At 45.1% G+C, this 25,570-nt stretch overlaps 1 protein-coding gene across 1 annotated transcript in view; it reads right to left on the bottom strand.

Moving 5' to 3' along the window:
• Nucleotides 1-21,735, bottom strand: part of LOC310775957 (WD repeat-containing protein 17-like) — a gene marked incomplete at both ends in the record, with an annotated part of 77,665 nt that extends 55,930 nt beyond the window's left edge. Inside the window, 4 exons of the mRNA XM_083636079.1 lie at nucleotides 3,403-3,513; nucleotides 4,112-4,342; nucleotides 12,739-12,922; nucleotides 21,613-21,735. Coding sequence (XP_083492205.1) covers nucleotides 3,403-3,513; nucleotides 4,112-4,342; nucleotides 12,739-12,922; nucleotides 21,613-21,735 — 649 coding nt within the window. The remainder of the gene's footprint in view (nucleotides 1-3,402; nucleotides 3,514-4,111; nucleotides 4,343-12,738; nucleotides 12,923-21,612) is intronic.
• Between the last annotated feature and the right edge of the window lie 3,835 nt (nucleotides 21,736-25,570).

Raw genomic sequence — 25,570 nt, 5'->3', positions numbered from 1 at the left:
ACACTGGAGAGAGAGGACAGAGGAGGCATTATGGAGGTTAGGCACTGGAGAGAGAGGACAGAGGAGGCATTATGGAGGTTAGGCACTGGAAAGAGAGGATGACAGAGGAGGCATTATGGAGGTTAGACACTGGAGAGAGAGGACAGAGGAGGCATTATGGAGGTTAGACACTGGAGAGAGAGGACAGAGGAGGCATTATGGAGGTTAGGCACTGGAAAGAGAGGACGACAGAGGAGGCATTATGGAGGTTAGACACTGGAGAGAGAGGAGGTGAGAGGTGGAGAGGAGGTTAGGCACTGGAAAGAGAGGACGACAGAGGAGGCATTATGGAGGTTAGACACTGGAGAGAGAGGAGGACAGAGGAGGCATTATGGAGGTTAGACACTGGAGAGAGAGGACAGAGGAGGCATTATGGGGGTTAGGCACTGGAAAGAGAGGACGACAGAGGAGGCATTATGGAGGTTAGGCACTGGAAAGAGAGGACGACAGAGGAGGCATTATGGAGGTTAGACACTGGAAAGAGAGGACAGAGGAGGCATTATGGAGGTTAGACACTGGAGAGAGAGGAGGACAGAGGAGGCATTATGGAGGTTAGACACTGGAGAGAGAGGACAGAGGAGGCATTATGGGGGTTAGGCACTGGAAAGAGAGGACGACAGAGGAGGCATTATGGAGGTTAGGCACTGGAAAGAGAGGACGACAGAGGAGGCATTATGGAGGTTAGACACTGGAGAGAGAGGAGGCATTATGGAGGTTAGACACTGGAGAGAGAGGAGGACAGAGGAGGCATTGTGGAGGTTAGACACTGGGGAGAGAGAGAGGAGGAGAGAGGAGGTGTTATGGAGGTTAGACACTGGAGAGAGAGGAGGCATTATGGAGGTTAGACACTGGAGAGAGAGAGAGGAGGAGAGAGGAGGCATTATGGAGGTTAGACACTGGAGAGAGAGGAGGTGTTATGGAGGTTAGACACTGGATAGAGAGGAGGTGTTATGGAGGTTAGACACTGGAGAGAGAGGAGGCGTTATGGAGGTTAGACACTGGAGAGAGAGGAGAAGAGAGGAGGCATTATGGAGGTTAGACACTGGAGAGAGAGGAGGCATTATGGAGGTTAGACACTGGAGAGAGAGGACAGAGGAGGCATTATGGAGGTTAGACACTGGAGAGAGAGGAGGACAGAGGAGGGATTATGGAGGTTAGACACTGGAGAGAGAGGAGGACAGAGGAGGGATTATGGAGGTTAGACACTGGAGAGAGAGGAGGAGAGAGGAGGCATTATGGAGGTTAGACACTGGAGAGAGAGGAGGAGAGAGGAGGCATTATGGAGGTTAGACACTGGAGAGAGAGGACAGAGGAGGCATTATGGAGGTTAGACACTGGAGAGAGAGGAGGACAGAGGAGGCATTATGGAGGTTAGACACTGGAGAGAGAGGACAGAGGAGGCATTATGGAGGTTAGACACTGGAGAGAGAGGAGGACAGAGGAGGGATTATGGAGGTTAGACACTGGAGAGAGAGGAGGACAGAGGAGGGATTATGGAGGTTAGACACTGGAGAGAGAGGAGGAGAGAGGAGGCATTATGGAGGTTAGACACTGGAGAGAGAGGAGGACAGAGGAGGGATTATGGAGGTTAGACACTGGAGAGAGAGGAGGAGAGAGGAGGCATTATGGAGGTTAGACACTGGAGAGAGAGGAGGCATTATGGAGGTTAGGCACTGGAGAGAGAGTAGGACAGAGGAGGCATTATGGAGGTTAGACACTGGAGAGAGAGGAGGCATTATGGAGGTTAGACACTGGAGAGGAGGAGAGAGGAGGACAGAGGAGGCGAGAGGAGGACAGAGGAGGCATTATGGAGATTAGACACGGGAGGAGAGGGGTGCAACGGGACGGGAGTTGCGCGGGACTCAACGTAAATCTCGCGGGGGCGGGCGGTAATCACGTTGGCGTGGGCGGTAACGGGCGGTCAAAAAATAAACAGCAGGTCCCCCGATTGCAGTCTCTCCTCGTTTACTGCCGAGTAAGTCATCATCTCGGACATAGACGATCAGTGCGAGCACTGCCCAGCCTGTAAGTTGCTAGGCAACCCTGTCCCCTTTGCACTGAGCAGCACAGCTAGGCAGCATGTGAGAGGAGAACAAAAAGTTTTTACTCAGCGTGAAACGAGGGAATAAAATTGGAGACGGCAGCGAGGGCTGTTCAGTTACACCCAGAGACATTGAACTGTTCAAAGCCAGCAGAATGGCCATGCTGGATAAGAAGAGTTGACAGATTTCAGATCGCCTCATGACTCAAGGAGAGGAAGATCAGGTGAACTCACTCTTCTATGTGATGGGATTGGAGATGCAGCTGATGATGTTTCAGCAGTTTAACCAGCATCTGAGGCAGATAAGAAGAAATATGAGGCTGTTAAAGCAACAGCGTTTGAACAGCGCTACATAGGAAAACATGATGTGATGTTTGAGAGAGCCCAGTTCAATTAAGTACTGCGAGACCCTGCTTTTTTTTTAATAGCGGATGGGAGCAGGCGGTCGTGTTAAGGGGTGGTCAGTGACACACACATTGCGGGAGCAGGTGGTAATGGTCAGAAATCCAGCGGGAGCGGGATTAAAAAACAGTTCCGTGCACCCCTCTACACTGGAGAGAGGAGGCGTTATGGAGGTTAGACACTGGAGAGAGAGGAGGTGAGAGGAGCAGAGAAGAGAGGAGGAGACATATTTGGCTAATGCTTCAACCTGCCAGCCTTATACCTTTATGGAGGTTAAACACTAGGGAGAGATGAGGAAAAGTAGATCAATTTCTCTATCAAATATGCATTTGAGCTCAAAATCAAAAGTAGGATACAATTGTAAATGTCCTGATGTCCTTGTAGGACCTCCCGCAGACCCTTGGTTCCAGCAAAGTAATTGCACATTTTCATTGTCCCAATTTCCCCCCGGGGATCATTAAAGTCTTTCTGATTCTGATTCAGATTCTGATTTGTCCTCAATTTTGGAAAAGGCACACAGCGTGATGGAGCATCTACTCACAAATGTCAAGTTTATTTGCCATTTACATAAAAAGTGGTTTGATAAAGTTGAAGTGGAAGCTGCTCTTGTATTTGCACAACATACATTACTGAAAGAAAGGTGAAAGGAATGGTCATGATCTTGATGTTATTTCAATAAAGTTAAACTTGCCCATTTTGTCAGGGCAGGGCCATGAAAAGTTGTCTTCCTCCAAAGGGGGGTATGACAGAAAAGGTTCGACAACCACTGAACCAAGCTAAATAAAGACATATTCATAACCACTGAACCAAGCTAAATAAAGACATATTCATAACCACTGAACCAAGCTAAATAAAGACATATTCATAACCACTGAACCAAGCTAAATAAAGACATATTCATAGTTAATACCATGTCCTACCCAGCAAATAATCAGTGGACAAAGGGTCCCACTCCAGAGCGGTGACCGGGTCCTCCTCATCTGTCCCCTCCAGCGACTCTGGACGCAACACATGCTTCTGACTCTTCAACCCTACACACACAGGACAGGCAGGCTAATGAGTGTCTGAGTGAGTGAGTGAGTGAGTGAGTGAGTGTGTGTGTGTGTGTGTGTGTGTGTGTGTGTGTGTGTGTGTGTGTGTGTGTTCATGGGTTTCAATCACATCATGTTTTTATTAAGGACCGAATGCAGCACACAACTTTTTAGTACCTGTTTAAAGGGTAACAATGCCCCAAAACACATGTTTTCAGCTTTAAACCAAAGCATCTGGCTTCTGAGTAGTGTTGTTTATTGTTTCTTTGTCTGTCTTAGTGCCTGTTTGTCTGTTTGTCTTAGTGCCTGTTTGTCTGTCTGTCTTAGTGCCTGTTTGTTTCTTGTCTGTTTGTCTGTCTTAGTGCCTGTTTGTCTGTCTGTCTTAGTGCCTGTTTGTCTGTCTGTCTTAGTGCCTGTTTGTCTGTCTGTCTTGGTGCCTGTTTGTTTCTTTGTCTGTTTGTCTGTCTTAGTGCCTGTTTGTCTGTCTGTCTTAGTGCCTGTTTGTTTCTTTGTCTGTCTTAGTGCCTGTTTGTTTCTTTGTCTGTTTGTCTGTCTTCCTTTGTTTCCCTGCCTCCCATCTGTTTATATGTCCACATACCTGGCTGAAATATTGACAAACTCCCGTCCGTGTGCCCAAACACCAGTTTGCCCTTCTTGGTGGGGTGCCATCTGAACAGAGAAATATCAGAAAGGAAGGAGTGGGCTTCTTTATGTATTGTGAGCCCTGGGTCAGGAGCTCCATAGAGCCAGATATACAGGGGCCCGCGATGCGAGGCAAAGGCCACTCCATCAGCTGAGTTCCAGCACCAACTGACAGATGCAGGGATACCTGAAGAAGAGGAGAGAGATGCTCACGTTACTCTAACCTTAAACAACTCTTCATGTTAAGCATATCAGGGAATGAGACAGAGGGAAATAAGCATGCATGCGCACGCACGCGCACGCACACACACACACACACACACACACACACACACACACACACACACACACACACACACACACACACACACACACACACACACACACACACAAACAGAGAAAAGCAGGAAGTGACGTTACTTTCGCTCTCTTTTTTTTCCAATATTTTATTTTCTTTCTTTTTTTTTTACAATACGGAACAGGCTCAGATACCGGAAAAGAAAAGGAAAGAAAAAACAAACAACAACAAAGAAAAACAAAACAGTGGATACATATACCGGTATATTAGACATTCGATAATACAACGTGGTGCTACTAACCACACAAAGTGTTTATGTGCTTGTAAGGAACATGCATGCGACATGCAATCTCACGCAATGGGTCCACGAGATACCAGTCAGGCAAGTCGTTACTTTGGCTCTTTATTGCATTGGAAACTTTCCTTTTGGTCTTGACAAGCTTGGTAAACCTTCCGGTCTAGGCAAGCTTGGTGCGTTATGCTATTTTTCAAGTCAGGCATTTGCACTTGTCCCGATGTGTCCAATGACGTAAATAAGTTATAAAGTCAATCTAGTGTAGCATAGCTGTAGCACAGGTGTCATTTACTGTACACTAGCAGGCAATGTACATTATCCCAACATTACTGCTACACTACGGGCTCTATCGTTGCATCGGCCTATGAACTGCGCCTAACGCCAGACGCAGCCCAGAGTAGTGGGCATGGACCAGCGCACTCGATATTTTGGTATCGGCGCTACACGCAGCCTTAACTCATTGAGTGCCATGGACGTCTTTCGACGTCCAATGCGTTTTTTGACGGTGGGGCGTCGATCAAAGCCTCCTGCATCTCCTGTACAATTATTGTAGGTATTGGAGGTCTATAACCTATTTTACAAACCCATTAGGTGGCGACAGTGCTCTCCCGATGAGATAAAGTGGAGTAGAAACACAGAAGAAGTCGTTTGGGGAAACGGAAACGCGGTGGTCCTTTGTAGTGAGCGGCGATCCTTTGATGAGGCAGACATGGCGAAGCGTAAGAGGAAACCCGAGAAGTACAAGCAGCTTACTCTGCAAGAGAGCTTGTATTCTGTGCCTAAACGTGTGGCGATCGCTGGAGAAGGCACTAGTGGTGATACCGGTGCCACCACTTCTGGTGGCGACCAGGAAAAAACTTTTCCCACTGCAGAAACCACGGTGCAGCTTGGTGGAGCTAACGGTAGCCCAGCGCGCTCTTCCTCTCAGCGTATAGTGATCGATGCACAGATGGGACTGGCTGCCTCTGTTGCTAGTGCTACCACGGCCCCCCGTATAGTGATCGATGCACAGATGGGACTGGCTGCCTCTGTTGCTAGTGCTACCACGGCACCCCGTAGAGTGATCGATGCACAGATGGGACTGGCTGCCTCTGTTGCTATCACGGCACCCACCACCAGAGGTAACGTTAGACCTGGACGCTCTTCCTCTCAGCGTATCGATGCACAGATGGGACTGGCTGCCTCTGTTGCTAGTGCTACCACGGCACCCCGTAGAGTGATCGATGCACAGATGGGACTGGCTGCCTCTGTTGCTAGTGCTACCACGGCACCCCGTAGAGTGATCGATGCACAGATGGGACTGGCTGCCTCTGTTGCTATCACGGCACCCACCACCAGAGGTAACGTTAGACCTGGACGCTCTTCCTCTCAGCGTATCGATGCACAGATGGGACTGGCTGCCTCTGTTGCTAGTGCTACCACGGCACCCCGTAGAGTGATCGATGCACAGATGGGACTGGCTGCCTCTGTTGCTACCACGGCACCCACCACCAGAGGTAACGTTAGACCGGCGGCCTCTTTTACTGCCACGGCACCCACCACCAGAGCTAACGTTAGATCTGGGCGCTCTTCACAGATGGGACCGGCGGCCTCTGTTACCACCACCACAGAGCGTGGGAGAGCTAGGAGTAGGCGGGTGCGTTATCCCTCTCAGCGTGCAGAAGAACAAGTGATCGATGTAGACACCAGAGCCGTTAGACCGGGGTGCTCTTCCTCTCAGCGTAGCGTTAGCTCTCCACCCACCACAGTGAAGCATGGTGGAGTGCGCGCTTCCTCTCAGCGTGCAGAAGAAAGAGATGAAGAAGACGATACTGGTCAAGAATCGGACATATTTTCATCTCAGCAAACAACTGAAACTTCAGATACTTCGGATGAATTCAGTGAGCCGGATCCAGATTCATCCGACGAGTGGTTGCCTGATTATGGATCTGCAGGTAGCAGAGATTCGTCGCCTGACGGAGGTAGCAGAGATTCGTCGCCTGACACACGCAGCAGAGCAGGTAAAACTTTTTTTCTAAATAGCCATAACATTGCAATAACACAATGTATATTTATGGTAGATATATTTCCACAGATCATGGATTGAGCAGGTTCAGGCATTATAGTCAGTAAAACTACAGCAATAAAACTGTGGTCAATTGTGGTTGATAATTGTAGCCTATATATTTCTACAGACTGTGGATCGAGCAGAGACACTCCCACGGCTTCCACGGGCAGTGCAAGGAAGACAGGTAATATATATATATATATATCCTACACATCATAAAACCAAGCAATAATGAAATGTATTTATGATAATTTATATATATATTTCAATAATTTACAGCTCCTACATCGAGGAGAACACCCACTCCCACTCCCACATGCAGTAGAAGGAAGAAAGGTAAAAAAATATATACATATATATATATATATATATATATACACATAACCAAGCAATAAAAAATGTATTTGATAATTATATATATTTCAATCATTTACAGTTGCATCGAGCAGAGGTGGGGAAGATGCAGGCTGGCAGCAGGCAGACTGGGAACCAAACCCGATCCCCTTCAGTGCAACGCGTGGACCCCAGAATGCTGCTGCGGAGCTGGATTCCGGCCTGCCAGCTGACTTCCTGGAGCTGTTCCTGACCGATGAGCTGCTCCAGCACATTGTGGACCAGACAAACAATTTTGCCACTCAGTATTTCCAAGCACACCCGGACAGTCTGCCACATAGCAGGGGTAATGCTTGGAAACCAGTGTCAGTCCTAGAACTGAAAACATTTTTTGGACTCACGTTCATCACTGGTTACATAAAGAAACCAAGCATTGCATTGTATTGGAGTACTGACGAAATAGATGCAACTCCCTATTTCAACAAGACAATGGCAAGGAACCGGTTCCAACTGATCTGGCGCTTCCTTCACTACAGTGACAGTGCAGCACAGGATGCGACAGACAAAATGACTAAAGTCCGTCCTGTGTTGAACTATTTAGTCAACAAGTTCAAGGAGCTGTACCAACCAGGTCAAAACATTTGTATTGATGAGGGTATGATGCTGTGGAGGGGCCGTCTGTCTTTCAAGGTGTATAACCCACAGAAGCCGGTAAAGTATGGCATCAAATCGTATATACTGTGTGACTCTGCCACAGGGTACTGCTTCAACATGCAGCCTTATGTTGGGGTACCTAACACTCTGCCAGACACTGTGTTCTCGCTCCTCGATCGCCTGCCAGGTCATGGTTACACGCTCTACATGGACAACTTTTACAACTCTGTTGCACTGTGTGAGCGTTTACTGGGAGCACAAACTAATGTGTGTGGAACGCTGAGGAAAAATAGGGGGGAACCTCCGATCATCAGGGAGGTGACAAAGGCTGAGCTGGGGGTGGGGGGAAAAGTTGTGCGTCACAATGAGAGGGTGATGGTTTTAGCTTGGCAGGACAAACGGCTGGTGAAGATGGTGACAACGTGCCACAAAGACACCATGCAGAGCGTGGACGTGTGGCAGAAGGGACAGACAAGCAAAGTGGCTCAGCTCAAGCCAGAGTGTGTTGTAGCATACAACTCCTCCATGAATGGGGTGGATAGGTTGGACCAAAACATAGCCTACTACCCCTTCATCCGGAAGACACTGAACTGGCCCAAGAAGTTTGTAGCATATCTGTTCCAAGTGTGCATGTTCAACGCCTACATCCTCTACAAAGCCAGGAACCCAGGGGAGTGTAAAACCCTCTTGGAGTTCATGCGGAGGGTGGTGAAGTCATGGACCTCAAAGCTACCTGTGGAGGAGGAGGAGGAGGAGGAGGAAGTTGCAGTTGAGGGGGGTGAGGCACGCAGGGCACCATACAGGACCGACCCAGACTGCAGGCTCAATATCCCGATTGGCAAACACATTCTGGATTACCTGCGGCCCACCAGCAAGGCAAGACCAGCAAGAAGGTGTAAGGTCTGCACAAGCAGGGGCAAGCGCAGCGAGACCAAAATAAGGTGCAAGACCTGTGATGTCGCCTTGCACTCAGGAGTGTGTTTCATAGCTTACCACACTCAGCTGGACTACTCACATCCATAACTGTACATCATAACAATAACTTTGAACTGGACTTGCATCGTTGCAGCATCCCATAGTACATACATAACTGTACAAATTTATTTTCTTTTTTTCTCAAAATAACTGAACTGTACTTTGAACATTTGAACTGTTCGATGAAGACCATGGTACTACTGGTAAACAGATGGGACCGGCGGCCTCTGTTAGCACGGCGTGCTTTTCCTCTCAGCGTGGAGTGATTGATGAAGACCATGGTACTACTGGTAAACAGATGGGACCGGCGGCCTCTGTTAGCACGGCGTGCTTTTCCTCAGCGTAGAGTGATTGATGAAGACCATGGTACTACTGGTAAACAGATGGGACCGGCGGCCTCTGTTAGCACGGCGTGCTTTTCCTCTCAGCGTAGAGTAATCGATGAAGACCATGGTACTACTGGTAAACAGATGGGACCGGCGGCCTCTGTTACCATTTGAACTGTTCTTTGAACATTTTTGGTCAAGGGGATTTGAATTTGAATTATTCAAGAAAGTTGTGCATTTTGAAATGCTTACACATGTTGTACACACATGTATAGCGCCACCTATGGATGAATCCTGCCCATTCTTTCTGGCATAGTCACTCATGGTCTCTACTTGCCGTATGTAAATTTTTATATTTTTTGGTGAAGGGGTTTTTGAATTATTCAATAAAAACTTTGGAAACAGCCAAAGTGACGATCCCACAGAGCTGCTGTTGCAGCTAAAAAATAATATTTTGCTATGAAAATTCCTTTGTTTTTGCTGTTTTATTGAAGGAAATGACTGTTCAAATGTTTTAGGTGTCACTAAATCAGAAAATATTAGGTTCAGAGTCAGTGATGTGCTTGAAATGTTTCCTTTCACAAAAGTGTGATTATCTCAGCTTCTAAGTTGAAACGGCTGTTTTTCCTCAAATCAACCCATCTTCTCCGGCTGATAACTAAAGAACGGAAAATGGTATCAATAAACTTTTTTTTGCTGATGATACAATAGAGTCTCCTTGTTCTTTTTGCATGTTCAGTGTTTACATAGTAATATCACACAATATTCTGTGGGCCTCGAGAAATCACTGAAAACGCTCTGAAAACTCTGGCACTGGGAGCGTCCGTTCTCCAAAAGTGGCTGGCACTCAATGAGTTAAGCATTACAACCACGCCTTTTAAGTGTAAAATTCAAGATTCAAGATTCAAGATTTTTATTGTCACTCCGTAGTACAAGTATCACGTGTGAAATTCTTGTGCTGTAGGCTCCGTTACAACATAGTGCAAAAAATAAAAGATATATAAATAAAAAACAAGAGGCAACAAGCAATAAAGCAGTAAGACACGCCACAGACAGTGGCATGTTCACTGCCCATAGTGCAAATGGCATGAACATACTTTAAACATAATTAAACATAATAACATTCTGTTAGGTGCAAATAGCGTATACCTAATTAAACATACTATTGAACATTAGTCATACATAATGGTAGCATCTACAGTGCGGTACAGTACGGCTACTACACTATTTGTATATGTTAAGGAGTCTCGTGGCCTGTGAGAAGAAACTGTCCCTCAAGCGATTTGTGCGTGCTCTTGGGACCCTGTATCTCCTCCCTGAGGGTAGCAGGGAGAACAGACTGTTGTGGGGATGGTTTGTGTCTTTGATGATCTTCAGGGACCTCCTGAGGCACCGCTGGTTGTACAGATCTTGTAGTTTTGGCAGCTCACATCCTGTTACGTGCTGGGCCGCGCGCCTCACCCTTCTTAGCGCCCTGCAGTCCATGGTGGTGCAGTTCCCATACCAGGTGGTGAAGCAGCCAGTCAGCAGGCTTTCAATGGTGCCTCTGTAGAAGTCCCTGAGGATTTTTGGCCTCAGCCCGAATTTCTTCAGGCGCCTGCGTCCGTGTAGTCGCTGTTAGGCCTTTTTGACAACAGTGGCGGTGTGGTTGGCCCATGTCAGGTCCTGGTGGATATTGACTCCCAGGTACTTGAAGCTGTCCACCCTTTCCACCACTGTGCCGTTGATGGTGATTGGGGGGTGTGCGCCCCCCCCCCCCCCCCCCCCCCGCCCTTCTGTAGTCTACAATGACCTCCTTTGTCTTGGAGACGTTCATAGAGAGGTGGTTGTCCTGGCACCATTGTTCCAGGGCCTCCACCTCCTCTCTGTAGGCCGTCTCGTCGCTCCTGGAGATCCGCCCCACGACCGCCGTGTCGTCTGCAAACTTCACGATGGTGTTTGAAGTTTGAGTCGCCACGCAGTCGTGGGTGTAGAGGTCATACCAGAAGGGGCTGGAGACGCACCCCTGTGGTGCGCCTATGCTGATGGTCAGTGGGGAGGAAGTGAGGTTGCCCACTTTCACCACCTGGCGGCGGTCTGTTAGAAAGTCCAGGATCCAGTCACACATCGCTGTGCTTAGTCCCAGATGCTTGAGTTTGCTTACCAGCCTGGAGGGTACTATGGTGTTGAATGCTGAGCTGTATTTTATTTTATGCAGATAATTATGCACTCTCTGCTCCTTGGGGAAGTGCAGTAAACGAATCACATGCTTCACTTTTCAGCTCCAATTCCACGGAGCGATCCAGTCCGGCTTCAGAAAAGCTGAGGGCTCTGATCTCCCCCCCTCCCTTTTATCCCCTCTGTCTGTCTCCATATATAGGCTATTATTCCATATTATTCTCAAACCAATCTAACTGCAGTTTAAATACTGCAAGGATGTAAATACGCTACACTATAGCAAGATCAAAGTGAAAAGAATGTTCTAAACGCATCAGCTAGAAAAATATAGCCTATCCCTATGATGAGATTAGATTGGTGACAGTTTGTCCAGAATGATATCGTTTTGCTACCTTTTCTTCTCCCCTGCTGCACAGGTAGGATGATGCACATAAATATAGCCTACATTATGTAAAGTCATTGCATAAATGTGTTTTTATTGTAAAACTAAAATGTGAAGTAGAGCCAATTTATTGGAGCGGACATCACAGTAGGACATGACAGTAGAACCGCGTTACACTGTCACTCATCTAAATCACGTTAAATCTGCAAGGGATATATATATCCCCAATATGACATATATGTTTCACATAGGGTGGTGTTTTCATTTCAATGTTTTATTTGGTCCAATATTGAAATGTTCTACAATTGCAGGTTGTGTTACCATGACACATTATTTAGATCTACCTTTCTATCTATTTCGGCTCATTTGGTTGCTATTTATTAGCGAAATGGATTAGCCCAATGCATGCTGGGAGATTTCACATGTGTGGCTGTTGCATTTCTATCGGACTTGTGTTGTGTCTGTCTGAGCGAGGGAGTCAGAGAGAGAGAGAACCGGCAAACTTTTTTTCAAGCAGTCGTATTGTGCCTGTCAGACTGATGAGCAAGAGAGAGGGAATGACACAGAGAAGGGCGACAGAGGAGAGGCAGAGGAGCGCTCCGCGCAACCGGCGCACTGAATAGGCCTGGTTTTCAAAAGCGCAAAGCGCTAAATTAACGCCAGGAGGGAAGATATCATTAGGCTGGTATTTAAGGCCGAAACGCCCATTCTCGCCCATTCTGGGACTGCGCCACGCCTATTTCGCGTAAAGCGCATTTCAGGGCCTAAAGCCATGTTGCTATCTTCCCGAGGCAGGCGCAAGGCACGTTTTTTGCGTTTAAGGCCAGTTTTTGCGCCGAAGGCCTGTGGGAGAATAGGGCCCTACATGTATCTAAATGCCTAGGTCTCCATTGTAAGTCTATGCTGCAGCTATGCTAATGTGTATAACACCTGGGATGTAAATCTATGGGAATTATCGCATAGCCTAATTGTAGCGGTCTGATGCAAGATCTTGGTCAATATTGCACCAATTTCAAAGATTTCTGTTCACATTTTAGTTATACATTAAACAAAAGATGTTATAGTGAAGATGTATTTGTGCATCTGTCATTAGTTGATCTATCTGTCATCACCTACCTTTGGTATTGTCCAGTCTTGCTATGGCCTTTTGTTCTGCGACGTTCCATATGATGAGCAGGTTATCAGCGGAGGCTGAGGCAAACAAGTCAGGGTTGTCAGGACACCAGCTGATGGCTGTGATGGTCTTCTTATGTTCTGACATGATGGATCTCAATTTAAACTCATTGTACTGCTGGTCCAACTATGAGAAGACAGAGAGGGAATCAGAGAGAGAGAAGGAAGGCAAAAGACAAAAAGTAGAGAGATAAAGAACAGTTCTGGAATGGCATAGTTTTATGAAACCGCTATGCAGTGGTGTTCTGCTAAATAAAATGATTGGTGGACTATGACTTTTAGACATGATAATCATAAGGCAAAGAGTATAACCATAAAAAATATAATAATGTCCAGTGATTCCCAAAGTGTGTGCCGCGGCCCACTAGTGGGCCATGGAGGTACTGCAGGTGGGCAGCGAGTGGTCTGCCAACACTCCCGATTTTCACGGCAAACAAATGGCTGTAGCAGGGTCATTTTTAAAGCTACAGTGGAGATCCTGTTAACAGAATAAACTAGAAGACCTAAGAAGGCATCCATTGGTATCAAGCATAATATGCTAGCTTGTCGGGAAGCGGAATAAATAATGCTCCAAACAAACAATTTTGGCAAGGGAAAACTATTTGAAAAGGGTCCCTTGACCTCTCAGCTCAATTTATCTGAATGAAAATTGGTTCAATTGGTACCCACCAGTCTCCCCTTTACAGATAAGGTAGCATGTTTCACAGCCTAGCATTAATAGTTTGTGGATTGATTTCTTCTGTTGTTGCTCATCACATTTGGTCTCAAGAAATGTGTTATGCATGCAAATACTTCTGATGAGTAAAGGCGGAGAAAAGGTTGGCAATCTGCTTTTGGGTATTTTGCCAAAATGTTTTTGTATGTGGACGGATGATTAATGTTCCTTATGCCCAAGTTTACATGCTCTGTGTGAATGAAATAAAAAAATATAATATAAAATTATAGCTGCTGTGCAGCAATAGGTCGTGGCCGGGCACTGACAGAGATGCTCACGTCAAGTCCAAGTCAAGTTTCAAGTCTTTGAGCTAGAGTCAAAGTCAAGTCTCAAGTCTTTGGTCACAAGTCCAAGTCAAGTCTCAAGTCTCTTATGGATGAGCGTTCTATAATCTGCAGTCTTTGGACTTCATAATTGGCTATAGGTTGCAGTGTACAAAGGTTTCTCCTCACTTGGGCCCACATTTCAGTGAAAGTTGCAAAGCCGTAGCACATATGACTGATTTGTTATGAATTTTCAAAGTTTTAAACTTTAGACGGTCGCTGTACCGCCACCATCAGGACTATTGGCGGCAAATTCAGAGTTATGATTAAAGGGTTGGGTGGGCCCCGGAAGATTTTCAGGTAAACAGAAAGGTAAACACTGCCCATGTGCTTATATTACAAACAGAGAGAGAAGGTAAACACTGCCCATGTGCTTATATTACAAACGGAGAGAGAAGGTAAACACTGCCCATGTGCTTGGGCTAGTTGAATAACACACCTCTGATAAAACTACAGGGGACCGAGCCGACTCTTTTGTTCCCCCGCAGTGAGATAAGATGAGCCAATCGGTGTGCCTCAACTACAGCAAAGACACGCCCTGCATATCACATTATATACAGGTTTGAAGCCGAAAATCTTCAGTTCCTACGTGGCCTCAGCTGCAGACAGGATCTCATGTAACCCAGAGAGACCGGGTCTCAAACCCCCTTCTCTCTGTTAAGAAGTTCTAAGTGGCACATCGCTACGGCAGGACGTGTGGTTTAACTCGAGACAAACCGCCCTTCCCCCCTCCTCGCAGCTGAGCAGCAAGGCCGCAACCAGGCCTGACGAAACCTACATCAGAGCTAAGCTAGCTTTGATATCCTGAACCCGACCCGCATCGCCTCGACCAGGCGAGTGCCTTCAACCCGAAGAAGCGAGCTGTGAGATCCCCCTTTTCTCCACCGAGACGACAGCAGATCCAAGAACCCAACGTGGCCAGCTGAGTTCGACTGCCTGCTCTCACTCCTCCACTCCTTCCTTCACGGGACAGCGGACGCACGCTAGACGAGCATCCCCCCCTCCGCGCCGGAGGAACCTTGCGAGACCGACCATAACAAACCACTGCACACGCGTGTGCAGGACTGAGCGCGCACGCCAAGTAAGAGACTGAATTGATCACTCAAGTCAGGGCTTAGAATTGTTTAGAGTTAGACGATATATATCTATAGATATACATGATTGACTGATATGATACTGTAAATTAATCTGTGACTGTTGTGTCTGACTGTAATTGTGCTCATACATGCATTACTGAATCCGAGTGTTTAAACGCTAGCCATCTAACTCTTCACCGAGCCGCTGAAGCGGGTCTAAGATAGCCTATGAGCCGAGGGGAACTCATTTCACCAGTTAAACGTTGGTTAAACCTAACCGTGGTGAAGTGAGCACCTCGCGGCCTTTTTCCATCTAAACAGCGTTAGTTCTCCCTCACGGGCACGTGCGTAAGCGCGTGCACGAACCTTTCCCCTATAAAAACACACACATAGCTACTGGTCGGCTGACCTCCATTTTGTGCCGAGCTTACACTCCTGTGCCCTCCATTTTGTGTCGAACACACCCACTCCTGTGTCGTCCATCTTGGGGTCGAACACACACCCCTTTGTCATCCATTTTGTGTCGGGCGTACCACTCCAGGTCCGCCATTTTGGGTAGAGATCGGCATAGTTTCACAGCCACGCACCCACTTACACACACACACTCTGCCTCCCCCTAGTGTCCAACCGGTGCCTTACACTTTCCCTGCAGACAAATTCTCATAACATCACGCTTTCTCCCCCAATGCATCGAAGTGTTTTAGAATATAACTTAGTTATAACTGAAATTCATTGACTGTATTGCTAATACCTCTCTATTATTTTATATATAATAAATAGTGTCAACTTTTGATAGAATTCAACTGTTTCAGAGTGATTTTGTGATAGCTGTGGTGAACTGTTGCTTAAGGATTAGAAACTCCCCCACTTCAGATAAGACTAAAGGTGATTCAGGTTAGGTCCTGCAACGCAGGTGGTGCCCCTAGGTTAATCCTTATCAAGGATTACATATTTTGATATTTTAATAATTTTATGAAATATTAACACATTCACTGCCAACAACGTGTAAACACGTTTTCAGAATCCAGCTGTTGACTGCCAACAACGTGTAAACACGTTTTTGGCATCGATTTTTTTTTTTTAACGGGGGGTTGTGCATCTAACCCTTTTACATATCTTATATAAGTATTGGACGTGTACAACGTGTACAACCCATTCCACCGACCCACTAAGTGGCGACAAGGAAGTAGGAAGGCAAGCAAAAAGCAGTGTGATCCATTTCCATCTCATGAAAATGGATTCCATTCTCATGAAAATGGATTGGCGGAGGCGCTTTCGTTTCCGCGCTGATTGCTGGCGGTGCGGGATTGCAAACGTGCATGGTGGATTGCGGATGGAGCACACTTTGAGGCACGCAGCGTAAATATGACCAGAGTCGCAGGGGCTTCATCGGAGCTCTCGGCCAGGGCTCCGGGAGGCGGGCGAGTCCAGCCGGGCTTCCTCGGGGAGCGGCCACGCAGACAGGCACAGCCAGGCACAGCCGCACAGCGGCAGCGGGGCAGTGAGACTGGTGACACGCTTGTGGTGCAGCAGGCTATTTTGCAAATTGGAAACAGCCATAAAAGGCTTTTAGAATGGGATTTTCAACCCATTCTTTTTTGTTTCTTTTTCGCTCTAATTTAGAGTAATTTAATTTCTATTCAGAAATTTATTTGAGAGGTCGAGAGTATGAGAAAGTGCATTTGCACAGGTAGGAAAGTGCTTGTGACAGGGCGCTGCAGCCAAGAATAAAGCCCACGGAGGGAGGAGTTGAGCAGAGGGGAGTTTCCTGCTGTTATGGAGGAAATTACTGTTCAAAACTATTGTTTAGGTCTTACTGATGCCAAAAATGAATGGTTAAAGTGATCGAATTTCACAAAAAGCCGTTTATCTCTGAATATTTTTTCTGACGCTAAAACCATGCTGTATTCAATTGCTAATGCTTACATAACTACTAACTCTACAAACTAACTCTTTTAGACAGAGAAAGTACACATTCTATTAGTACTTTTGAGATATTGTATGTTCACAAACTCCAAGCAGAAAATAATCCTCGGCTCTTGTAAAATGAGCCAGAATCCTCAAAAAACGGCTTGGCAGAAGCTACCTACAGCAAAAAAAAACGGCTGGCAGTCAATGTGTTAATAATTTTTGGATTATTAATATTTTATTTTACCTAACTAAATTCACCCAAATAACGAGCACAACATCGGTAAAGCCATCCTTTAAGTTTGGGAACCCCTGATGTAGCCGATACTTTTTCCTTTACTCATGTTCATGTAACGTACATCAACTTGAATGACTTAAGTGTATTGCCTTGTACTGTAGTATTGTAGTACTGTAGCACTGTAGTACTGTAGTACTGTAATAGTACTGTAGCCATGTCTCTGTGAAACACATTAGGTTGCTTTCACAATATTCCCTCTACTGACAAAGGCAAAGATCCATCTTGTTTGCCAGTGACCTCATGTTTCCATGACGATAGATGGATGGAAAAGGGCATATCTTGCTTGGTTGGAATCAATGACCGGTCAGCAAGGATGATCTCTTAGTGTGAGGAGTTTACAGATTAAATATGTACAGAGTAGACTGATCTGAGCTGGCATGTTGGCTCTCGATGACCCAACATCTGCAAGGTCTTGAGTAAGTCCAGTGGTCAGACCATCCTTGTAAGAAAAACAACAATATTGGTCAATTTCCCAGGGTGTTAAAATGAACAATGTTGCCATTTGTGACCTCTTGTGGCCGTGTGAGTAAATGCATGTGTGCAGTGCCAGAGTCGTGAGCTGTAACCAAGAAGTAGTGGCGACCTCTGGCGGCAAGTGAGAGAAGCGGGTTGGGCTCCTGGCGTGTTCTGTTTTTAATGCTGACTCAGTGCTCCCCTAACCAGGAAGTAGCTGTGTTGATTCGAGCATAATAGTTTTGGGAGTCAGTGCAAATATACCTATTCTGTCGTTTCGGTATGAGGACGTGTTACTTGTGGTACAGTCAGTGGTGTTGTCTACGTGCTACGCAGGTATACGCAGTATACACACTGCGAAATGACTCAGATTTGCGTATGCGCACTGGGAAATGCGCTATGATACGTATCGTTTTCAATTTCCATTCATAAAATTCACCCTGTGCGCTCTGTGTGTTACCCTACGTTCACACACAGCACCCAAGCCTTGCCTTTACCCACGCTTTTAAATAGGCGTCCTTTTTAGTCAATGAGGCTGTGTACACAGGGCGCCTCAACGTGAACCTTCCGTGTACCCACGCCTCGCCTGAGCTGCGCCGATTTTTACGTGAGTTCTATTTTCAAGCCGACTAGGCGTGTGAAGGCAGACTTTTCTGTCAAGCCATGAAAGAAAAACGCGATAATATCCGTGGGAAATGGCAAAGTCAACTGAATTTCAAAATAAAATGGTGTTACAGCATTGAGCAGAGAGAGAGAGCTTGACGGGTGGCTATCACGTGGGGCAATGGATCAGTTTTTTTCCAGGAAGTAAGGTCCTGGAACTCTTGAGTAAAAGCAGCAGCACTGTCGAGTTGCAGCAAAATAGACAGTTTGTGTTGTACTTTGAAAGGGTTTTTCATCCCTTGAATCAAATTGTACATTATCAGCTTTATTTTAGCATGCAAAAGTAGCGCGAGACCCATTCCTGGCTGTTCATTGGCTAATGAGTCTTGCATTATGGTCCTCCGCTGACGCCACTCTCTCTCTAGAGGACACTAGCTGAAGCTATTCTGTAAATTTGGGGAGGAACAACAACAACCAAAAATTGGTCGAACTTCCGCCCACTTCCGTCCGAAACCACGGCCCCCGACAGGATGGGGGGGTGGGGGTGGGTGGGGGGGGTCAGAGTCAGTATACCCTCTGAAAAAAGGTAGACTACACCACTGGGTACAGTATGTGTGAATCAAATACCACCAATAGCCAATGAGAGCCCAGTTAAGGGTGAGGTGAGTGGAGACCAATAGCCAGTGAGAACGCAGTTCATTAGTGAGGTAATGTGTTGTAATTGGTGGTGGGTTGGAGATTAAGGGTCAAAAGTAGATTATAGGCCCTGTCGTCGTCAAGCGCTATCTGCTTTTTGCGCTTGCAGGCCGGTTTGTGTGCCGTCAGTCAGTCTATGCTATCGTCGGACAAGTGCAGACTGCCATTTTGCGGTCTGGCCACGATAGCAGCCACTTTTGCGCCGGTTTTTCCACCATGCCAAACCAGGTGTGTCCCCGCAAAATGCTTGCGTTATGCTATCAGAATCAGCGTTATTGGCCAAGTATGTGAAGGATGAAGGAAATAGGCTCCGGTTCGCTTAACTCTCAATGTACTCACACACAAAAGAAAAATGTATGGTCATCCTAAAACAAACAAGAATAACAAAGGATAGCTAAACATTTACATTACTACTATATACAATTAAATAATAATAAGTGTATGGAAAGAAAAGTATATTTTGAATATGTGTATGAAAGGAAATTATGTACAGTATATGAATGTAAATATGCATAAATAAGCTAGCTACGTATAAATAAGCTGTATACATACATCAGATATCAGGTATTGCACAGTTGTTAAAATATGTACGCTGTGTATAAAGAGTTGTGTGTTCCCAGTATGAAAAGGTTACAGGAAGGCATGACCATAAACAGGAAGTATAATCTCATATTGAAATTTTGTGTTGTATGGGCGTATGCAATTAGGGTTGGGGTGATGGACGATGTCATCAGTATGTAAATGCGTCTAATAATAATAATAATAATAATTTATAAATATAATAATAATAAGTACTTAAGAATTTGATCTCTCTCTCTCTCTCTCTCTCTCTCTCTCTCTCTACGGTGTAGCCGAGGACATGTCATGTATTATTATAGTCTTTTGTACTACGTATTATATTACATTATTATTATCATGTATATTGTGTCATGCATAGTCAAGTAACATGAGTGCCACCTCTAGTTTCCTGGCTGGGCGGTGCTTGGACCTTCGAGCCAATCATGGTGCTTAAACCATAGAAAGACAGTGACATCACAGTCAGTGTCATGTGACCATTGGTTTTTGGACTCCTGTTTTTAAGCCTAGAGTATGGAAGTGTGGCCGTCGCCATCTTGGGGTTCTTCTGCAGCTCGCAGGAGACTGCGTGAGACCAGGGGCCCTATCGTTGCATCGGCGTAGAAACTACGTTTAGGGCCTGGCGCAGCCCAGATTAGTGGGTGTGGACCAGCGCACTCGATATCTTGGTGTCGGCGCTACACGCGGCCTCAAGCATTATAACCACGCCTTTTAAGTGTAAAATTATGCACCATCTGCTCATTGGAGAAGTGCAGTAAAGAGTCACAAGCTTGCCTTTTAAGCTCCAATTCCACGGAGAAATCCAGTAAAACCAGACAAGCCAAGCGCTCTGCTCCCCCCCCCCTACCTTCATCCCATCTGTCTGTCTCCATATATAGGCTATTATTCCATATTATTATGCTTCTCAAACCAATCTAACTGCAGTTTAAATACTGCAAGCATGTAAATACGCTACACTATAGCAAGATGAAAGTGAAAAGAATGTTCTAAACGCATCAGCTAGAAAAATATAGCCTATATGATGAGATTAATTAGATTGGTGAAAGTTTGTCCAGAAAGATATCGTTTTTTCTCCCCTGCTGCAGGTAGGATGATGCACATAAATATAGCCTACATTATGTAAAGTCATTGCATAAATGTGTTTTTATTGTAAAACTAAAATGTGAAGTAGAGCCAATTTATTGGAGCGGACATCACAGTAGGACATGACAGTAGAACCGCGTTACACTGTCACTCATCTAAATCACGTTAAATCTACAAGGGATTGGGATAGCCCCAATATGACATATATGTTTCACATAGGGTGGTGTTTTCATTTCGATGTTTTATTTGGTCCAATATTGAAATGTTCTACAATTGCAGGTTGTGTTACCATTACACATTATTTAGATCTACCTTTATATCTATTTCGGCTCATTTGGTTGCTATTTAGTAGCGAAATGGAGTAGCCCAATGCATGCTGGGACATTTCACATGCCAGGCAGTGAACTTACAACTTATTTTTCCTATGGGACGTGTGTTGTGTCTGTCTGAGCGAGGGAGTCAGAGAGAGAGAGTCGTATTGTGCCTGTCAGACTGAGGAGAGAGAGGGAGTGACACAGAGAATGGTGACAGAGGAGAGGCAGAGGAGCGCTCCGCGCAACTGGCGCACTGAATAGGCCTGGTTTTCAAAAGCGCAAAGCGCTAAATTTACGCCAGGTGGGAAGATATCATTAGGCCGGTATTTAAGGCCGAAACGCCCATTCTCGCCCATTCAGGGAGTGCGCCACGCCCATTCTGCCTAAAGCGCATTTGGCAGCCTAAAGTCATGTTGATATCTTCCCGAGGCAGGCGCAAGGCACGTTTTTTTGCGTTTAAGGCCCGTTTTAGCGCCGAAGGCCTGTGGGAGAATAGGGCCCCAGGCGTTTGACACAGAGCCACAGCTCTCAAAATGTAGGACCCAAAACAAACAAGACAAACAGTCTGGTTTTACCGTGATCACAATACTTTTTTCACTCTCGTGTGGATTTTCTTTTGCTTTCAGAAACCCACGAGGTCGAAGAGTTTTCTCAACCCCCAAGTAAAAAACAAACATGTAAATATTTTTTTACATGTTTACAACAAAAACATCCAACACACACATATACAGTCCTATGCACGCGTGCGCGCACACACACACACACACTTCACCTGATAGATGTAAATGGCCAGAGTAGCACAGTAGGCGAAGCGGTCGCCACTAGCAGCACACACGTCTTTATTCCAGGGCTGACAGCCTGCTGCCAGCAAGCCCAGCTGCTTCACCTGGGACATATTCACCTACACACACACACACACACACACACACACACACACACACACACACACACACACACACACACACACACACACACACACACACACACACACACACACACACACACACACACACACACACACACACAGAAGCACACACACACAATGTTTGAATTCAAGAAAAAGTGGATAAAGCCCCAAAGGAATTTCTTTTGCACAATATTCAGTGTATATATATATATATATATATATATATATATATATATTAGGGCTGTCTTTGTTTCTGACATTAACAGAAACCCCTTCTTTTACAAAATCCTCAAATGGTTTAGATATCTTGACGATGTCTTTTGCATTTTCCAAGGGACCAGTAATGAGCTGACTGATTTTGTTAATCTTCTCAATAGTGTGAATCCTGATCCTGTTCTTAGCCTGTCATTGATTGTTCTGTATGCTCTGATGAAGGTCTTGCTGACCGAAAGCTCACAATAAATGTGAATTTTAGTGCAAATTTAAGTGTGCGGAAAGCCCTTCTTTCATTATAGTACTAGGTGACGTCAGCAAACTGTACATTACTGTTATCAATGAAATCTTGAAAAATGAACTTTTGCTGTGAAAAAGTGTGAAAAACTAAAGAAATTAGATTTTTGTGATTTTCTTTGCATACATTATTAAATAGGTGCACTGCATACCCAGGTATTTGAACTAAAAGAAAAGAAAAGTCATCTTTGGGTTCAGCCCTTGAAACCTTGGCAAATGCTCTGATTCAATGTCACTTCGACTATGCTTGCTCCTCCTGGTTCACGGGAATCACCATTAAACTTAAAAACAGGCTTCAGACCTCCCAGAATAAATTAATACGGGTTATTCTGAAACTGCATCCCAGAGACCATCTCCTCCCCTCTCACTTCCTTAGCCTTAGGTGGCTCAGAGTGGAGGAGAGGGTTTCCCAGATCAAACTGTGCATGGTTTTCAGGATTTTTAAACGGGAGGCTCCTCGCTACCTCTCTGACTACTTTTGTAAAGTCAGTGAGGTACATGGCTACTCCACAAGAGGAAGCACCTCCAACATTGTTCCCCAAATTTAAAACTTAAAGGGTAAATGTACCTTTTCTTACTCAGCAGCTATTTTATGGAACAAACTCCCTGAGAGTATAAAGACCCTTAATTCCAGGTTCTCTTTTAAGCTTGCCTTGAAAAAATGGCTGGTTGGCCCCCAATTGGGTTCCTAACCTTTTATTTTTTTTCTTTTATCTCCCGTATGTTTTAAACCCTAGGTAGGTCTTTGTTTTATTATATGAGCTGGTCTCTATCTTTTTATTTATTGATTGATGCATTTTTTGGTTGTTATGTAAATAACCATTCAGTCAATGACTAATCTATCATTGAATGTATGGTTGTGTGTAAAATGTTTTCATTGTTTGTGTTGCACACACGCGCTCTTACCTGCATACATATTCACTCCACTTGTCCCACACTAAGGACCACAATGGAAACAAGCCCTTGGGCTTTATTGTGTTTTATTCCTTTTGATCAATAGTTTTTGTCGTATTGTCTTGTACAATTCTGCTATTATTGTTTCAATAAAGTTATCAATCAATCAATCAAAGCTCGACTTTAAGCTATGGGTTATGGTTTCCTTAGCCATTTCCATTTGTTTTGGCCCAGGGAGGACCTCCACAAATGGGCCGGTATCACTATTCACGCCAATGGAAAGGGAATAGAGCAGAAACTTCTAACTGTATTAATCCATCACATCGCAAATAACTACTACCTACATCTGTAGAAAGCATGCCAATTCTTTGTAAAATTTTCACATACTGGTGATTTTACATAATAGATCGCCCCGCCCCCAATTCCACAGGAATCATCTTACACTGTTCTCCCTCCTTGCACCCCAGACTACATCATCCCACTGATATAAAGTTTGACTTATATAATAATAATAATAATAATAATAATAGTAATAATAATAATAACAATAATAATAATAATAATAATAATAAAGACAAATTGTAAATGATCTAATACCTCCATATGTTTTTGATTTCGTCATTCTTACCAAGATGTGAAAATTTGAATTTTGCACTAAATGAGACCATCACCATGTAGCTTTCCCTATCTACAAAAGCCAAGAACAAGCGGACCTGGTGGTGTAGTGGTGTGACCACTACCCAAAAGTGTAGCCTGGGATCTTTTGGAGATTTTAGTTTGTTTTAGATTAGATTATTAGATTAGATTTCACTTTATTGTCGGACAAAGTCAGAAATTTGTCTTGCGTCCCTGCAGGAGAAATGGGCTACATGCACAACTCCACTACTTCCTGAAATTAGTACAGCTTCTTTATTTCCTGTCATCACTATTGGATGAACTGATTAATGTCAGGTGTGCTGCAGTCACAATAATGATCAGGCACAACTGATTAATCAGTTCATCCAATAGTGTAGGACAGGAAATAAAGAAGCTGTACTAATTTCAGGAAGTAAAGAAGTTGTGCATGTAGTCTATTGGGACTTGTATGCAGGCGAGGGAGGAATAGCGATCCATCATTGCCCGAGGAACCCACTCGACCTGATGATGCTCAGTGGTTGGGAGGGTGTACTGCAGTCAACAATTTTGAGCATCGGCTCCGGCATGTCAATAAAGGGCTTGGTATTGGAAACTATGCACTATTTGGGAGTGTTATGGCACCCAAATCTTGGATAACAACATTGTGGGTGAGTACAGTTTTATTGTGATTGATAATGTGTATATCGCGTGCAGCCATTTAGCCGGGCTTGCAGTGGATATAGGGGGTCCGGACCCGAGACTCTGAAGGAAGAATGACTGATGACGAGTCTGGCGTTGAGGCTAGGTGTTCGGCGGCTTCAGCCACTCACGCTAAGGCCGAGCTTGATGCCAAGATGGATTATCTCGCGGGATTTTAGATCTTGCGAGAGAATCCAGCTTGCTTGCAAGGTTACTATAGGACAAATCAGCGTGACGTCACTTGCCACCCAGAAATGCGGAACCCTGCGGCAGTTAACTAGTATGAGTTGTGCCAAACAAATGTTAATATCTCAAAAACTATACATCACATCGCTTGGGCTATATTTTGACATTCTGAGTGAGAGTAGAATTGAGTAGAATGTTAAAGTTGTGTGACCTGTCGCAGTTTTTAAAATGTAAACAGGGTCAGCCTAGAGTCAGACGCTCAAACTCAGGCTCCATAGGGTTCCATTGCCGTTGCCACCCAGGTTTGTTTACCAAAATGCTGCTCGGCTGATCCCTCGTATAGATGGTTTTCACGGAATGGTCACTCACTCCTCCACCTTAATGTTGTTTTTTTCCTTTTCTGTCCATAGCAAACACTGCAACAGAAAGTGAGATGGGGTTCAATTTAGAATGTTTTTGTTCTCAAGTTAAAAACTGATAGGTAGGCTAGATAGAAAACAAGAACATAGCCTACTGTAAAAAATAAATACAAATAAGAGTAAATTATACAACGGCCTGGCGATATAAGTGCTTTTTAAGAAGAGATTTAAAAGATAAAACAGCCAAATAGCCTACAAATATTTATGCAGGAGCCTTTTAGCTACAATGTTACTGCAGCCAGTCAGATAAGGCAGTGATGCTAGCTGCAGTGCTACTGTAGCTAACTAATGATAATTAACCTGACACAGGTCTCTTGCCAGCCCCTTTCGGAACTGTGCTATGTTCGTCTCACTTGCTTGCTAGACTCTCCTTCCAGAGTCTAGTAAGCAAGTGACACGAACATGACAGGTCTCCTGCCAGCCAGGCTAGTTTATACGTTATTGATATCTAGTAGCTCCCAATTAAACGACTAGGCTACATACAGTACAACATAATCATG

This window comes from Poromitra crassiceps, assembly GCF_964638095.1.
Source record: "Poromitra crassiceps genome assembly, chromosome: 4".
Lineage (NCBI taxonomy): Eukaryota > Metazoa > Chordata > Actinopteri > Beryciformes > Melamphaidae > Poromitra > Poromitra crassiceps.
The sequence above is the reverse complement of the archived record's forward strand: the minus strand, read 5'-3'. Positions and strand labels throughout refer to the sequence as shown.